The 13,679-nt window shown below is 40.2% G+C and overlaps 1 protein-coding gene across 1 annotated transcript in view; it reads left to right on the forward strand.

The window, feature by feature from the left end:
- The first annotated feature begins 221 nt into the window (after nucleotides 1–221).
- Nucleotides 222–13,679, forward strand: part of LOC110082270 (lanosterol synthase) — a 38,493-nt gene continuing 25,035 nt past the window's right edge. The window contains exons 1-6 of the mRNA XM_078393060.1: nucleotides 222–404; nucleotides 2,598–2,736; nucleotides 6,118–6,226; nucleotides 7,286–7,407; nucleotides 8,971–9,067; nucleotides 11,714–11,849. Of these exons, the coding sequence (XP_078249186.1) occupies nucleotides 222–404; nucleotides 2,598–2,736; nucleotides 6,118–6,226; nucleotides 7,286–7,407; nucleotides 8,971–9,067; nucleotides 11,714–11,849 (786 nt within the window). The remainder of the gene's footprint in view (nucleotides 405–2,597; nucleotides 2,737–6,117; nucleotides 6,227–7,285; nucleotides 7,408–8,970; nucleotides 9,068–11,713; nucleotides 11,850–13,679) is intronic.

Consider the following 13,679-nt stretch of genomic DNA (forward strand, 5'->3'; position numbering starts at 1 on the left):
AAATAAAATCTAGCAGCCATTTTATTTCCTTCCTAGTCACACAGATGCCATTGTCAGGAAACCTAGAAGTTCTGTATGAAGGCTCTGCCTGCCTTGTTTATATGCTGTGTGCCCTCCCGCCTTGAAAGATGACTCAATGTCTTTCAGAAGGACTTATTCTTGGCTCACACTAAAATGTGAACATTTCTTTGCTAGACACCACATTTACTTTTCTTTCCTCTATGCTCACTGGTGGATGTCTGCACAGAAGAAAACTTGCATATCAACCGCCACCTGAGACAGACCTTACCCGTTGGCGACTGAGCTGTGCAAAAGGACGGCAGAAATGGTACTATGTGCCAGAAGGGGAAGAATGTGACCGCGAGCAGAGTGCCCTTGAGGCTTACTACTTGAATTTGGACACCGTAAGCAACTATGATAAGCGCCAGCATGATTCTTGAGGGCCATTAGAAATATCTCTTCTGATATTTTGATTGTGCTGCATTCTGTTCAGAAAAAAAAATCTGGTCGTGAACATCAGCTTATGTCTGTCTCTGCCCCACTTCACTACTTCTTCCACATCAGGACAGCCTACCCACAGGGCAGGTTTGGTAGTAGGGAGCCCCATTTTTCTTTAGGAGAGGGTTAATCTTCACGATTTGAAAGAGCACCATATTTGAGGTACAAAAAGCATTTACTCCCAGCTCTCAGGATAGTCTCCACAGCAGAGTGTGGTGTAGCTCACATGCATTGAGCATTTCAAGACATTTGCACAGAGCACCTGATGTGGGCTTGTGTGAGACATGTTGACTTTGAGCACTTGCAAGTTGATGTGTTGTGTGGGTAGAGAGGACTTGGCTTATGGGACGTTCAAATTCTATGTCTAAAAGTACCAGAGGCTGGGACTTACTCCAGCCAGCTATCTTTCTAATGAACAGTCAGCAATCTTTCTAATGATCAGTCTCCATTACTAGCTCTACTTAGCTGTCATTATCTGTATAGAAAGCCCACATGATGCGGGGGGGGGGGGAGAAACGCTTGTTCTGTCTCTGGTGTTGCCTCACTCATAAGCATCCTTCAGTCTTGAGAGACTATGGTAACGTGCTCTGTATGGAGGACTTCAACGCTGTATGCGTAGCTGGAGTGTCCTTTCCAGAGCATGAAGCCTGGGTAAAATAATATGGAGGACAGGCTCTTACCCAAGCAGCAAATCCCCCCTCTCCACATCTCTGAAATGGTCCAATGGAAAGGCAAGAGCCAATACAACTGGTTCCAGCGATGTTGCAGGAGTTGCCAGAATGACATGAACTGCCTCCGGGACTCCGGCTCTGGATTTTGCCTTGAGGTTAACTCCTGAAGCCTTTTCCAAGAGTGGATATAGCCACAAGGCAGTGGAGGTTTGAAATCAGAGTTTTCCTTCTTCTAGATGGGTTGCCTTCCCAGGCTGACGAGCTCCACCACCTGTGAAAGCAGGTGGCAAGTATGAAGCAGAGATAATTGTCCATGGAGACTCTGCTTGTGAGACAGGACCCTGATTTTTCTGGCGTTTGAGTTGCATGGACAGCCTCCACAAACAGCAGTGGCACTTTGTCTTTAAACTCATCACCTTTTTCAGGTAAAAGGGTGATGGCTGTGATCACAGGGAGAGTGGCAGAGCTTGAGTCTTTCCTCCTTTGTGTGACAATGATGCCTGCATAGGGCTTTAATGTGCCTAGCACCAGCATCGATGTCTAGGATACAGAGATGGTGCCTATGCATGAATACAAAAATATTCAGACAATTGTTATGCATAGAACTTACTCACAGAAGTTCCTCTGATTCTGGCAACTTAAGTTCTGAACAGTTATAATTCATTGGACTGCTGATTCTTTTAGGGACATGAATGACTGTCAGTTGAATGCAGTAGGACTGCAGTATCCATGGAGGATCTGTTCCAAGTGCACTTCTCAATGCTGAAAAATGTGGAAGTATTGAAGACATGGTCTCTAGCTCCCTTTAGTCGTCAGTTCTGGTAAAAACACCATGGAAATACATATAAGTATGTATTTCTGGGGTTTTTTTATTTAGTATTTTCAGGCAGTGGATAAATAAATAATCAGATACTGATCCTGTAGATAGGGAGGTCCTACTGTACCAGCTTCCAGTGTCTTTCTACAAATCATAATGTGGTTGCAGAACATTATTTTGAAAATGCTTGTTATTAATCTCAAACAGTACATTACATATATTTCTGTGTTTAATGTTTGAAACCAAAATCATAAGCGTATGAGGGCTTTGTTAGGATAGGGCTTGGGAGATGGACTGTTTGTGACCTTACTGAAAACTGCCCCCTTAAGCATTTCACATACTGGAAGAAAAATCTCCATTGACATCAATGGATCTCTCTTCCCAAACAAAAAAAGCATTTTGGTTGGGGTGGGGAAAACGAGATTAAACTTTCCATCCCTCTTACGTTGCTAATCCTAATTGCCTCCCCCTGCTGTTTTTGTTTTTGTTTTTGTTTTTGAAAAATGATCAGGTTAAATACAAAAACACATTTGATATAATGGATATTTCACCTTTATGGGGTCTCTGTAAATTTGGAACGTTTCTCTTACTACTTCCCTTTTCTTTTGCAGAGTAAATTTTTCCCTGACTTGCCCAAATCCAGGACAGCTCAAGAAGCTCTGCTGAAAGGGATCAACGTCTTCTCACATCTACAAGCAGATGAAGGCTTCTGGCCTGGAGAGTGTGCTGGTATCCTCACTATTACACCAGGTATAGTGACGATATAATTGGATCACTGCATACTTAGTGCCTGGCTAAGGCCATTCCAGTACTGGAAACAATAGCAAGGATTCTGTGTATCTGAATTATGCATTTGCAGGGATCCATGCATTCCATTGTAAAGTGTACTGAATGTGTTTATATTAGATTTTAATCTGAAATACTCTTAGTTGCCTTTCCTTGGCTTAGGGTTATTTGCATAATGATAAAACAAAATTCCAATTAAAAAGGCAATAAAACCATCAGAATCATGTTTTTGAGATAAACATTTGCTTATGAAAACTCATGCCAGAAACATTTTTCTTGTGCCCTGGGTTTTGGTGGGGCTTATGACTGTGGCCTATAAAATTGTCATTCCCCACCTCCATGCCTATTTGCATAACCCAAGATGAGTATCTTCTTTAAAGCAGTCCAACTTTCCTTGAGTTATCTTGCAGGAATCTGCTTCCTTCTCAGCATTGCTAATTGATTTAAAATAATTAACATGCACACACACGTACACACACGTACACACACACGTACACACACACGTACACACACACACACACACACACACACACACACACACACACACACAGAGGCACCAGTTATATCATATTTGCCATGAGTACAATCATAGAGCCAAACAGAATAATACTGAACAAGTATATTTAAACATGGTATAATGTATCATTTAACTAATTAATTGATTGATTATCTTAGTTAATTATCAAATAACACAAACTAAAATTCTTCTTAAAACAAAATTTAATACCCAAGGTAACATCTAACCTACTATCTTCCATATAAAAAGATAAACTGATTGTCATAGCCATAGTCTCTGTAGAAACTAAGAAACATAAACACATTGTATAATCAAATTGGCTTTGGGAAGCAGTTTGCACCTGTCAAAAGATATGTCAGATACCAATATATGTCTGATATATGTCTGACAGTCCTACCTGGGCATTTCAAGAGAATAGGGGTTATCAGTCTACCATATCCTGCAATAATCCCTGATCCTACATGCATAATAGGTGTGTGGAGGGATATGGGAACAGAAACAGAAATCTGTGTGAAGAAGTTATCATCTATACGCAGGGCCTGCTCCTTCAATGAACTAGATTATGTCCATTTTTTACATTAAATTCTAATACATTTTTAAAACCTCACATATATCAGGTTTAAAAGGGGTTATTTCCAGAGCTTCTGAAGTCTCTGCCTATTCATATCTGACAATAGCAAAAGACAGCATGAACTGAAGTCTTGAACACTTGCATTAAGAATGGGTTTTTCCAGTTGTAAACTGCATTCCATCACTCAACTGTGCAGAGAGAAATGAAAGAAAATTTGAATTAGCATTAGTGAATTGCTTTCACAAAGGGGCTCAAACAATGTTCATTTGCCTGAACTGAATAGATAAGTTGGTAAGTAAACTGAAAAATGGAAGTAGAACTTAGCCATTCATATATATATCCATTGTTATTGAGAGATATTTCAAGCCACAGTGATTGAATCGGTCAAAATCTTAACAAGAATAAGCCAGCAAATATGGAAAACGAAACAATGGCCCACAGACTGGAAACACTTAATATATATTCAAATTCCTGAGAAAGAAGACGCCAGGGAGTACAGTAATTATTGGACCATTGTTTTAGTTTCCCATATAAGCAAAGTGATGGTCAAGTTATTCCAAGAAAGTCTTTCACCTTATAAGGAGTGAGAAGTTCCTGATGTTCAAGTGGATTTTGAAAAGGAAGAGGCACTGCTTGCTACGGAGTACATCAAAGAGTTTCAGCAAAAAAAGTCTGTGCTATATAGACTACAGTGAAGAATCTGATATTGAGAAACGATGGATTGAGAACTTTGAGAAACTATGATAGGTCATAAGAAACTATGGATTGTTCTGAATGTGCCTCAGCACTCGATTGTCCTTATATGTACCTTGTATTGCGGACACAAAGCTACCATTAGGGCAAAATATGGAGAGACAGAATGACTTCTTATAGGCAAAGGTGTCAGATAAGGGTGCATTTTATCCCCTTATTTGTTCAATCCGTATACAGAATATGTCATATGGCAAGCCAGAATGGATTCATATGACAGAGGATTGAAAATTGGTGGAAGAAACATCAGTAATTTAAAAGATGCAGATGACACCATCTTACTGGCAGAAAGCAGCAATTTTAATTCTCTTTTAGTGTTGTGAGAATGGCTGGTGGTCAGATTCTAAAAGATCTATATGGAGAATTAGTGCAGGGAAATCGCCCCAGAGGGAGATCACAGCTGCGATACAAGGATATCTGCAAGCGGGATCTGAAGGCCTTAGGAATGGACCTCAACAGATGGGAAACCCTGACATCGGAGCGTTCAGCCTGGAGGCAAGTGGTGCATCACGGCCTCTCCCAATTTGAAGAGACCCTTGTCCAGCAGGCCGAGGCAAAGAGGCAGTCCCGGAAGCAGCAAAATCAGGGAACTGGACAGGGGACAGATATTTGTCCTCATTGTGGAAGGGATTGTCACTCTTGAATTGGCCTTTTCAGCCACACTAGATGGTGTTCCAAGTCCTCCATACAGAGCACGTTACCATAGTCTCTCGAGACTGAAGGATGCCAAAGCAGTGAAAGTGAAAAAAGAAATTTCCAAACCAGGACTGCAAATGAAGATTAAGTAGACCAAAATAATGACAACAGAATCATACAACACTAGCATTTACAATTAAGAGACTGAAATAGTTACGAGATTTTGTATACCGTATATCGGATACAAATGGAGACAGCAGCCAAGGAATCAAGAAGGCTGAGGTTCAGAAGGGCAACAATGAAGGAAACTAGAAAAGATCATCAAATGTAAGAGTGTGAGATGGGATATGAAGACCGAGATAACCACACTCTTGTATTTTCAGTCACCATGTATTGGTGTGAAAGCTGGACAGTAAAAAAAAAAACAAAAAAGCTGTCAGAAAAAAATGATTTATTTGAAACGTGGTGCTGAAAGATAGCTTTGTGGATACTGGGGATAGCAAGAAAAATAATCAGGTGGGTCCTGGATCAAATAAAGTCTGAATTATGTCTGGAGGCAAAAATCTTGAAACTGAGGCTTTCCTTCTTTGGGCACATCATGAGAAGGCAGGATTCTCTAGAAAAGACCATAATGCTGGGAAATGTGGAAGGCAGCAGGACAAAAGGAAGACAAAATAAGAAATGGGTTGATATTCCCAAAGGAAGGCTTGAGTTGAGGAGGGCAACTTGAGGACATGACATTTTGGAGATTGCTTATTGATAGAATTTCCATAAATCAGAGGTGACTTGACAACAAATAGTTAATAAGACAATTTACTGGCAACTCCCTTTCTCTTGAAATTATTTATACATGGTCTCTGTTTTGAAACAGCTATCTTGTTTGCATGCTATGCTGCCAAGATCTCACTGCCCGAAGCAGTCAATAAAGAGCTATTGCGCTATATACTCTCAAAACAACTTCCAGATGGCGGCTGGGGTAGGTAAGTGAAATAAAAATGCAGTATAGGCATATATTGTTACTATGCTGGGGATAATTCCTTATAATTTCCAGGTCATGTCTCTCACCACAAGAATTATAATTCCTCTTAATTTTAAGTATGATTTTTCATTTCTTTTTACCTTGTATGTTAGTTAGAAAATTCTAGTTACTGAATGATGCATACATAACTGACTGACCAAATGTGGGTATTTTATATACACATACAGTTTTCACCAGACAGTGAGCCACTCCTTTGAAAAACTCTCACTATGTAGATTAGAAAGTAAGGTAGATGAATAAAATGCAAATTGTGTTCAGTATCTTCTGAAGCTGCCCCATTGTGGCAATTCTTACAGTGAGTAAATCTTTTCTGACATAGTTGTTATTTTGAAACATGCTGTCCACAAGAAATGTCCCCCATTCCATGGTTTACTCCTTCAGATCTATAGGAGAACCACTAACATTGCAAACATACTTCAACAACATAATCATACTTGTTTACGCCTGACTTCATTTTGGATCTGAATTCAGAACAGGTATCATAAGATGACTTTCGTTTGTTTTAATGGCTGAAATTCTGTTCACACCACTGTGTTCACAGAAGGCTGATGAAGTCATTCTCAGGACTGATTTATGGACACTTCCCTTCTTCTCTGCAGTTTATGCAGACTGAAAAGGATGGCATGGGAGACATGGGACAGAAATAGGATTTTTAAAATATTGTACTATCAGCTTTCCATGAGTATAGTTGTGTGAACAGGATTTCAATGATATTTACCTAACGTATGAATTATGCTAGTCGGTCCCAAACCTCTTCTGAAAATGTACATGTCCTCTGCTATGGGATGGCTTTTAAAGCAAATAGACATGTGGTGTGTGGTGTCCAGGCTAATAGCTATACAGCTGGGTATGTGGACAGGTGAAATCTGAGGCAGATTTTTTAAAGGAATGTAATGTTATAGAAGAACAGACAGAATACTGTCAAAATCAAAGAGATTCTGAAGCATCCAGACACAGTGATATTTTTTCTGATGATTCTTTGATTGCTTCTATGTATTAGCCATCTCAAAGAAGATTCCACAATCAGTGGAACGGTCTTCAACTATATCGCTATGCGCATGCTTGGGCTTGGACCTGACCACCCAGATATAGTGCGGGCCCGCATCTGTCTCCATAAGAAAGGTAAGCTGTTAAGCCAGAAAACTCTAGGCAACAGAGTAGAGTCCTAGAGTATGACAAGTATGGTCCAAGATCTCTCCCCCACCCCATATCCTTATTCAGAGCAGCATAGTATGGAGCAAATGACTATTTTGCCTTTTTAAACTGGATCTTTTAAGAATTCCCTGCATGTCTGAACAGGGTGGCTGTTCCTATATTTTGACAAAACGTTCTTAGACATCTCTTCCCTTGTCTTCCGTTAAAATTTAAAACAAAGTATCTACAGTATAGTGTTAGTGCCCATATGTTTATGTGACGCTATATAGTACAGTCTGTACATGATAGAAGTATTATTTTCATAGGTGTAAAAATAAAAATTTTTGGTACTGAAGTATGGACAGATTTCAGGCTTTTGAGACCTACTTCACTTGTTAGCAGATTCCTGGAATCCACCAATTGGAGCTTGACAGAAAAGACATACACTGCATTTGTTCAGTACTGGATGAATTCCTTCACTCTCATGCACACACACACACACACACACACACACACACACACACACACACACACACACACATACACAGACACACACACACACACACACACACACACACTGACTTCTCTTTACCCCAAGTTTTTTTTATTTCTTCAGCGTAATTTAGGATGTAGTTCTAGTTGGTCAAGATGGCTTAAGGCCGTGGCTGTGCTGAATCCAAACCTCTCTCAAGCTAGGCATGCTGGAAATTACTTCAGACTAACCTGACCTTAGCCTCATTTTGTGCTGGCAGAGTGGTTGTACATCTGAGCTGAGACAAGTTTGGCTCTGATGTAACTGAACCCTTCCTCCACTCCTCCCCTATTCTTTCTCATTTTTATCTCTTCTGCTGGCAGATCTCAGCCAGCACAGCAGTTCTACTGGCAGATCCAGTTGTGCCAGCACAAGGGATGTAGTGACAAACCCACTCCAGGTGGTATATCTTTGAGTTTGGATTGCTCTGTTGACTATTCTAATGATGGTGTTATTGTTTAACCATTAGAAGTCAGAAATCTTTGCTGATTGACTGAGAATCATTCCGTGATTTACCAGCAGATTATGATCTCTCTTTTGCTCAGCCCTGATGTAAATAGTAGCTGTGGGTCACAAGGTAAAAGGAAACATAGGCTAGAGTCCTGTTACTTATGCTTGCTGGTATAAGTCTGTTGACATGAATCTCAGCAATGAATCCCCACTAGATAAGAAATTGGTATAGACATTTGGTGTTGCTCACCAGTCACATGATTTGGTGTGTGACAAAAAATGCTTACCTTAGCTTCTTAACTAGCAACAATTCCCAGCTCAAATTTACGCCAGTGTACTTATGTCAATGTGTTTCTGTAGCTGGATTCCAGGCAGCTGGATTCCAGGTTCTTTCTCTCTCTTTTTTAACAGAACTCACATAGAGGTTAAATTTAAATGCAGAAGAAGGGTGATGTTATATCTACCACTATAAGAATCTAGGCTGGAAGTCATGCATTGTGTGGTTTCAATGTGAGTGGACAGACCTCTCCCTTATTCATATTTGAGACTCTGATAATTCTGTTCTTTAGGTGGTGCTATTGGAATTGTCTACTATGGTAAAATTTGGCTGGCTGTTTTGAATTTGTACAGCTGGGAGGGATTAAATGCACAGATGCCAGAATTATGGTATGTACACTACCTTTTTTCCTACTCTTCCCCACTCATAAACTACTGAATAAAGGTCCCCCACTGCACTATTATACAGAGGAAGAATCCTTCAGTAAACTGCAAGAACTTAGAAACTTATGAAATAATGGGAATATGAAATAATGGTCATTATGAAGTATTTGACAGTGCTATTTCCTCAAAAGATCTTATATCTAAATCAGTCAGCTGATTAATTTCTACTCACAAGTCATTGGCAACTTATACTGGGAAAAAGAGAGTAAAATCCTCATAATGTGCCTCAGCTTCTCAACACCCGTGAATACCATCAGCCATGGTATTCTTCTGAGACACGTAGGGGGCATAATGTGATAGTGCCTGTTTATCTGGAAGGACAATAATTCTCCAAGACTCTGCAGGGCCATTGGCCTTTGTGTTGTCTCAGAGTTCTATTCCATGCCTTATGCTCTTTAGCCTCTACATGAAGCTGAACTAGTGGAGTTTTGATCCAGATAAAACAGAAGTGCTGTGGGTGGAGAAATACATTTCTGTGGATGAAGGTTTGGGGTTGATATCGAATAAGGTTTCATTCACTCTGAAATATCAAATGTGTAAACTGGTGGTTCTCCTGGACTCAGTGCTATCTTTAGAGATGTAGGTACCAGAACTGCTTTATCAGCTTTGGCTTAAAACACCAGCTGCACATCTACTGGAGAAAACAGATCTTGCTACCGTCATCCATGTCTTGGTAATGTCCAGGCTAGCGTACAGAGTCGTTTCCATGGTAACTCCATCCCTATGGTATGGCCTCCCTTTGGATGTGTGCACAGATAGTGGTGATGAGCAGTTCTACCTTCTTTCTGTCTCCCATTAGCATTTCTCCATCCTTTCCGAAGAGCAGACTTAGCCTTTTCCTTGTTCTTCCCCTTGTTTCATGTATAGCTGACAAAAGTTCATTTTTATTATTTTAAACCTTTCCTGCAGGACTGAATTCCTTCTGAATTTCAGCCCTTCTGACTTTTGCCCTAGAAGTATTGGCCACCCAGTTTTACTTTTCCTTGATGATTTATCCGTCCTTCTATTATACATGCCTCAGCTAATCTGAAAGTTCTTTATTAGAGATGGACACAATCCACTGGTTTGGTGGTTTGGCGGTGTTCATTTCCCAGCCAAACAGCTGGGATGCTCCACCCTCTCCAGTGTGCACTCACTCAGTGGCAACACACTGCTCTGCCTCCACAAGGCGCTGATCAGCTGTTTGGCCAGGAAACAAACGTGAGCCAAACTGCCAAACTCATGACCATCTCTACTTTTTACATAACTACTATGCTGATAAATTTTTTGCTGATATAACATGGCCTCTGTATCCATCAGATTAGTTTCCATGGTTTCAGTTATCCATATTTACCACAGCCCTATATATAAATACAAGAATACAGTCCTTATGGCCTTTGCTCTACCTCTTTGTGTCTTGTGTATAGGGTTTGCTACTATCCTTGGTTTCAAACATTCGCAGATATGGGGGTCCTACTATAATACTGTAGCCTTTTATGTCAGATGTTGTTGATAATATAACAATTGACAACGATAACATAATTTGAATCAGGAAATGCTTCTTCTAAAGATGGTCTCAGAATCAAATTGAAAAGCAACAATTCTTTATTATATACAGTATTTATCAGAGGGTGATTGTGTGTCATATCACCTGCAGATGGTATTTAGCTCACCAAAATCCCCCAGAAATTAAATTCTAATATGTGGGTCTTTTTGTTTTTTTTTCGGGGGGGGGGGAAGCAGCATGATCCATTACCAAAAATCAACAGCATAGTTGTCACCTCACTTCTTCAGCTCTATGGAGTTTTTTTCTTTAATAAACTGTTGATTTTTGAAAGGTTGTTATGGTAAAGAAATTGTTTAATTATGATTGATGTTGATATTCCTTTGTAAAATTATATAAAAGTGCTAAATGCCTAAATGGTATCACAAGGTCTTTAGCTACCCTTTACTGTTTCTGTGATTGAGATGTCCCACCTTCCTGATTGAAGGCCACCTGCGTCTTTCCCCTCTCCTAGCCTCCCTGGATTAGAGATGGAAAAATCAGGAAAAGGCTGCATGGTCTCCAATACAATACAGTACAGTGCAGGTACAGGTGATATCTTTATTGGACCACAAAAACAAAAACAACAAAAAATGAACAGCAAGCATTCAATGAGAATTCATCTTCTTCAGGCTGTGCACCAAGTTCTTGTGGGCAGTTCCTAAATTATATGCTTTTATTAAAGATCCAAAGTCTTCTGGCTATTGTTGGGGCCAGCTTTAGCTTCTTAGATGAAACTATCTGCAGTCTGCATGAGCCCTGTGCAGGGAGGGTGTGGTTTCAAACCCTATTCTTTGAGTTTCAAAAAGAAGGCAGAAGGGGGAAATCAAGAGGGTTCAGAGTGCTCGGCAGCCCTTTGTTCAAAGAATTGGGTGATAAATTCCAAGCAACTGGCTGAAGAGGAGTTTGAAGCCACAGCCCCACACCCCAGGGCTCTTGCAGACTGCATGCAGGATACTAACATAATTTTTTTTCTAAAAAATTGAGTGACACACATCAGTTTGTGAACCAGGTTACAGTTTTACTCCTTCATCTATTCTAATCATGTTGTTTTCTTCATTTTGAAACAGGCTCTTACCCTCTTGGATGCCAGGTCATCCTACCACATATTGGTGCCATACTCGCCAAATCTCTCTTCTGCTGACATTCTGTTATGCGAAACGTATTACTGTGGAAGAAGACGATTTGATCCGGAGTTTAAGACAGGTGAAATCATATTCTTCAAACATCCTGATATCCTTAATCAGAGAGGGGCCACAGAGTGGGATACGCTTATGTGAAGTAGCTTCATTTTATTTCCTCCACTCTATGTGGTAAAGTAGCCTTGTGAATCAAAAGGATAATCTTTCTTCCAAGATTGCTAAGTTCACCATATGAAAGCAGTTTCTGGCATGGAAGGAATCTCAGTCCAGTGTTCCTCTATGTCTGTCCTTGAGATAGTGAAACTGTACTATATGCTTCTGTCTGAGACAGAAAAACAGTTGGAATTAATCCTTTAATTGTAAATGTACGGATGTTTCCTTTTTTATATCTTACTGTTCTTGATATTTTGTTTTCCCCAAGCAACTGCTTCAGAGATAAAAGCAACAGAAGTCTTTTGGCAATATTCATAATCCTAAATAGGCCTGATTCCAAATAAATCTGATTTGTGAAAAGCATACCCATGAACTCAAATAGCCAAACTTCACAGTTCTAGCTCCCAGCTTATTATGATTCATAACAGACAGGTTTCTTGGCATTCACAACAGACTTAACTGAATGGAATCTCACAAATGTATCTAATTCTAAAACACTTTTTGGTTATTAATTTTTTATAAATATACATATACATATGTATTTATTTAAAATATTTTTACCTTGCCTTTCTCCTTAAATAGGAGCCAAGGTGGCTTACATCATTAAAAGACAATATTTAAAGCTAAAAAAAATAAGTATGCAAATATTTAAAAAGAACAAATAAATACTACTGTGAGAAATGGTAAACAAAAGCAATAGTAAAAACACATTCAAAGCAGTAAGGCATAACAATCCATTTAAAAATTCCACTTATGCAGCCATTCAATGAGAGAAAGTTTGCCTGAAAAGAAAGGACTTTGCCTCTTGCAGAAGGAAATCCTGGCTTCCTGTGGAAAGGAGTTCCAAAGTCTGGGAGCAGCAACAGAAAAGGCTCCCTCCTGTGTTCCCACTTGTGAAGGTGGCGGGACTGAGAGAAAGGCTTCTCCTGATGATCTTAACACCTGACCCAACTCAAAATGGGAGACATGGTCTTTGAGATAGCTTGGACCCAGGTCATTTAGGACTTTATAGGTTAAAACCTATATGAATTGTGCCCAGTTGCGTAAGAGATCAACAGCTAGTGGAGCTGCAGTAATGTGCAGGTTATGTGATCTCTGTAACCAACCCCAGTCAGCAATATGGCTGTTGCATTTTGGACCCGCGTGAGGTTTCCTGACACGTTCCATTGGCAGCCCAACATACAGTGTGTTATAGTAATCTACCCAGGATATAACTAAGGCATATGTCACTGTGGCCAGATCCACTGTGACTTCTCCAGGAACTGGTGCGGCTGATGCACTAATTCTAATTCTGCAAATGCAGTCCTGCCCATTGCCAAAACCTGGGCATCCAGGCTCAGAGATGAATCCAGGGACATCCCCAAGCTGTGCACTAGAGATGGGGATATTCTTTTGCCAATGACATGGGCTTGTTGGACCTTCCTATCACGCCTTTGTCCGCAATCAATTACCCAGTCCTGGCAGGAGGTGGGATGACAGGTCACAGAGTGGCTAAATCCATTGTGGAGAATGGTGCAATAGGAAGTCTCTGTGGAGCTGGCGGCAGCAGCGAAATCATGAGTGGACGTTATTTCCACCTGTGGGGGGGTATTCGAATACGAATACCCCCCTCTCTACTGTTCACCCATGTTTTCAGAGGAAATATAGCCCATCCATCATAGACTGTATCTCTGTTCTTTAATCTACCTGTTGCCTGACCAGGACCACCTCTTTCTTGTCCATTACTGATATTTAGACACTG

The sequence above is a fragment of the Pogona vitticeps genome, chromosome 4, assembly GCF_051106095.1.
Source record: "Pogona vitticeps strain Pit_001003342236 chromosome 4, PviZW2.1, whole genome shotgun sequence".
NCBI lineage: Eukaryota > Metazoa > Chordata > Lepidosauria > Squamata > Agamidae > Pogona > Pogona vitticeps.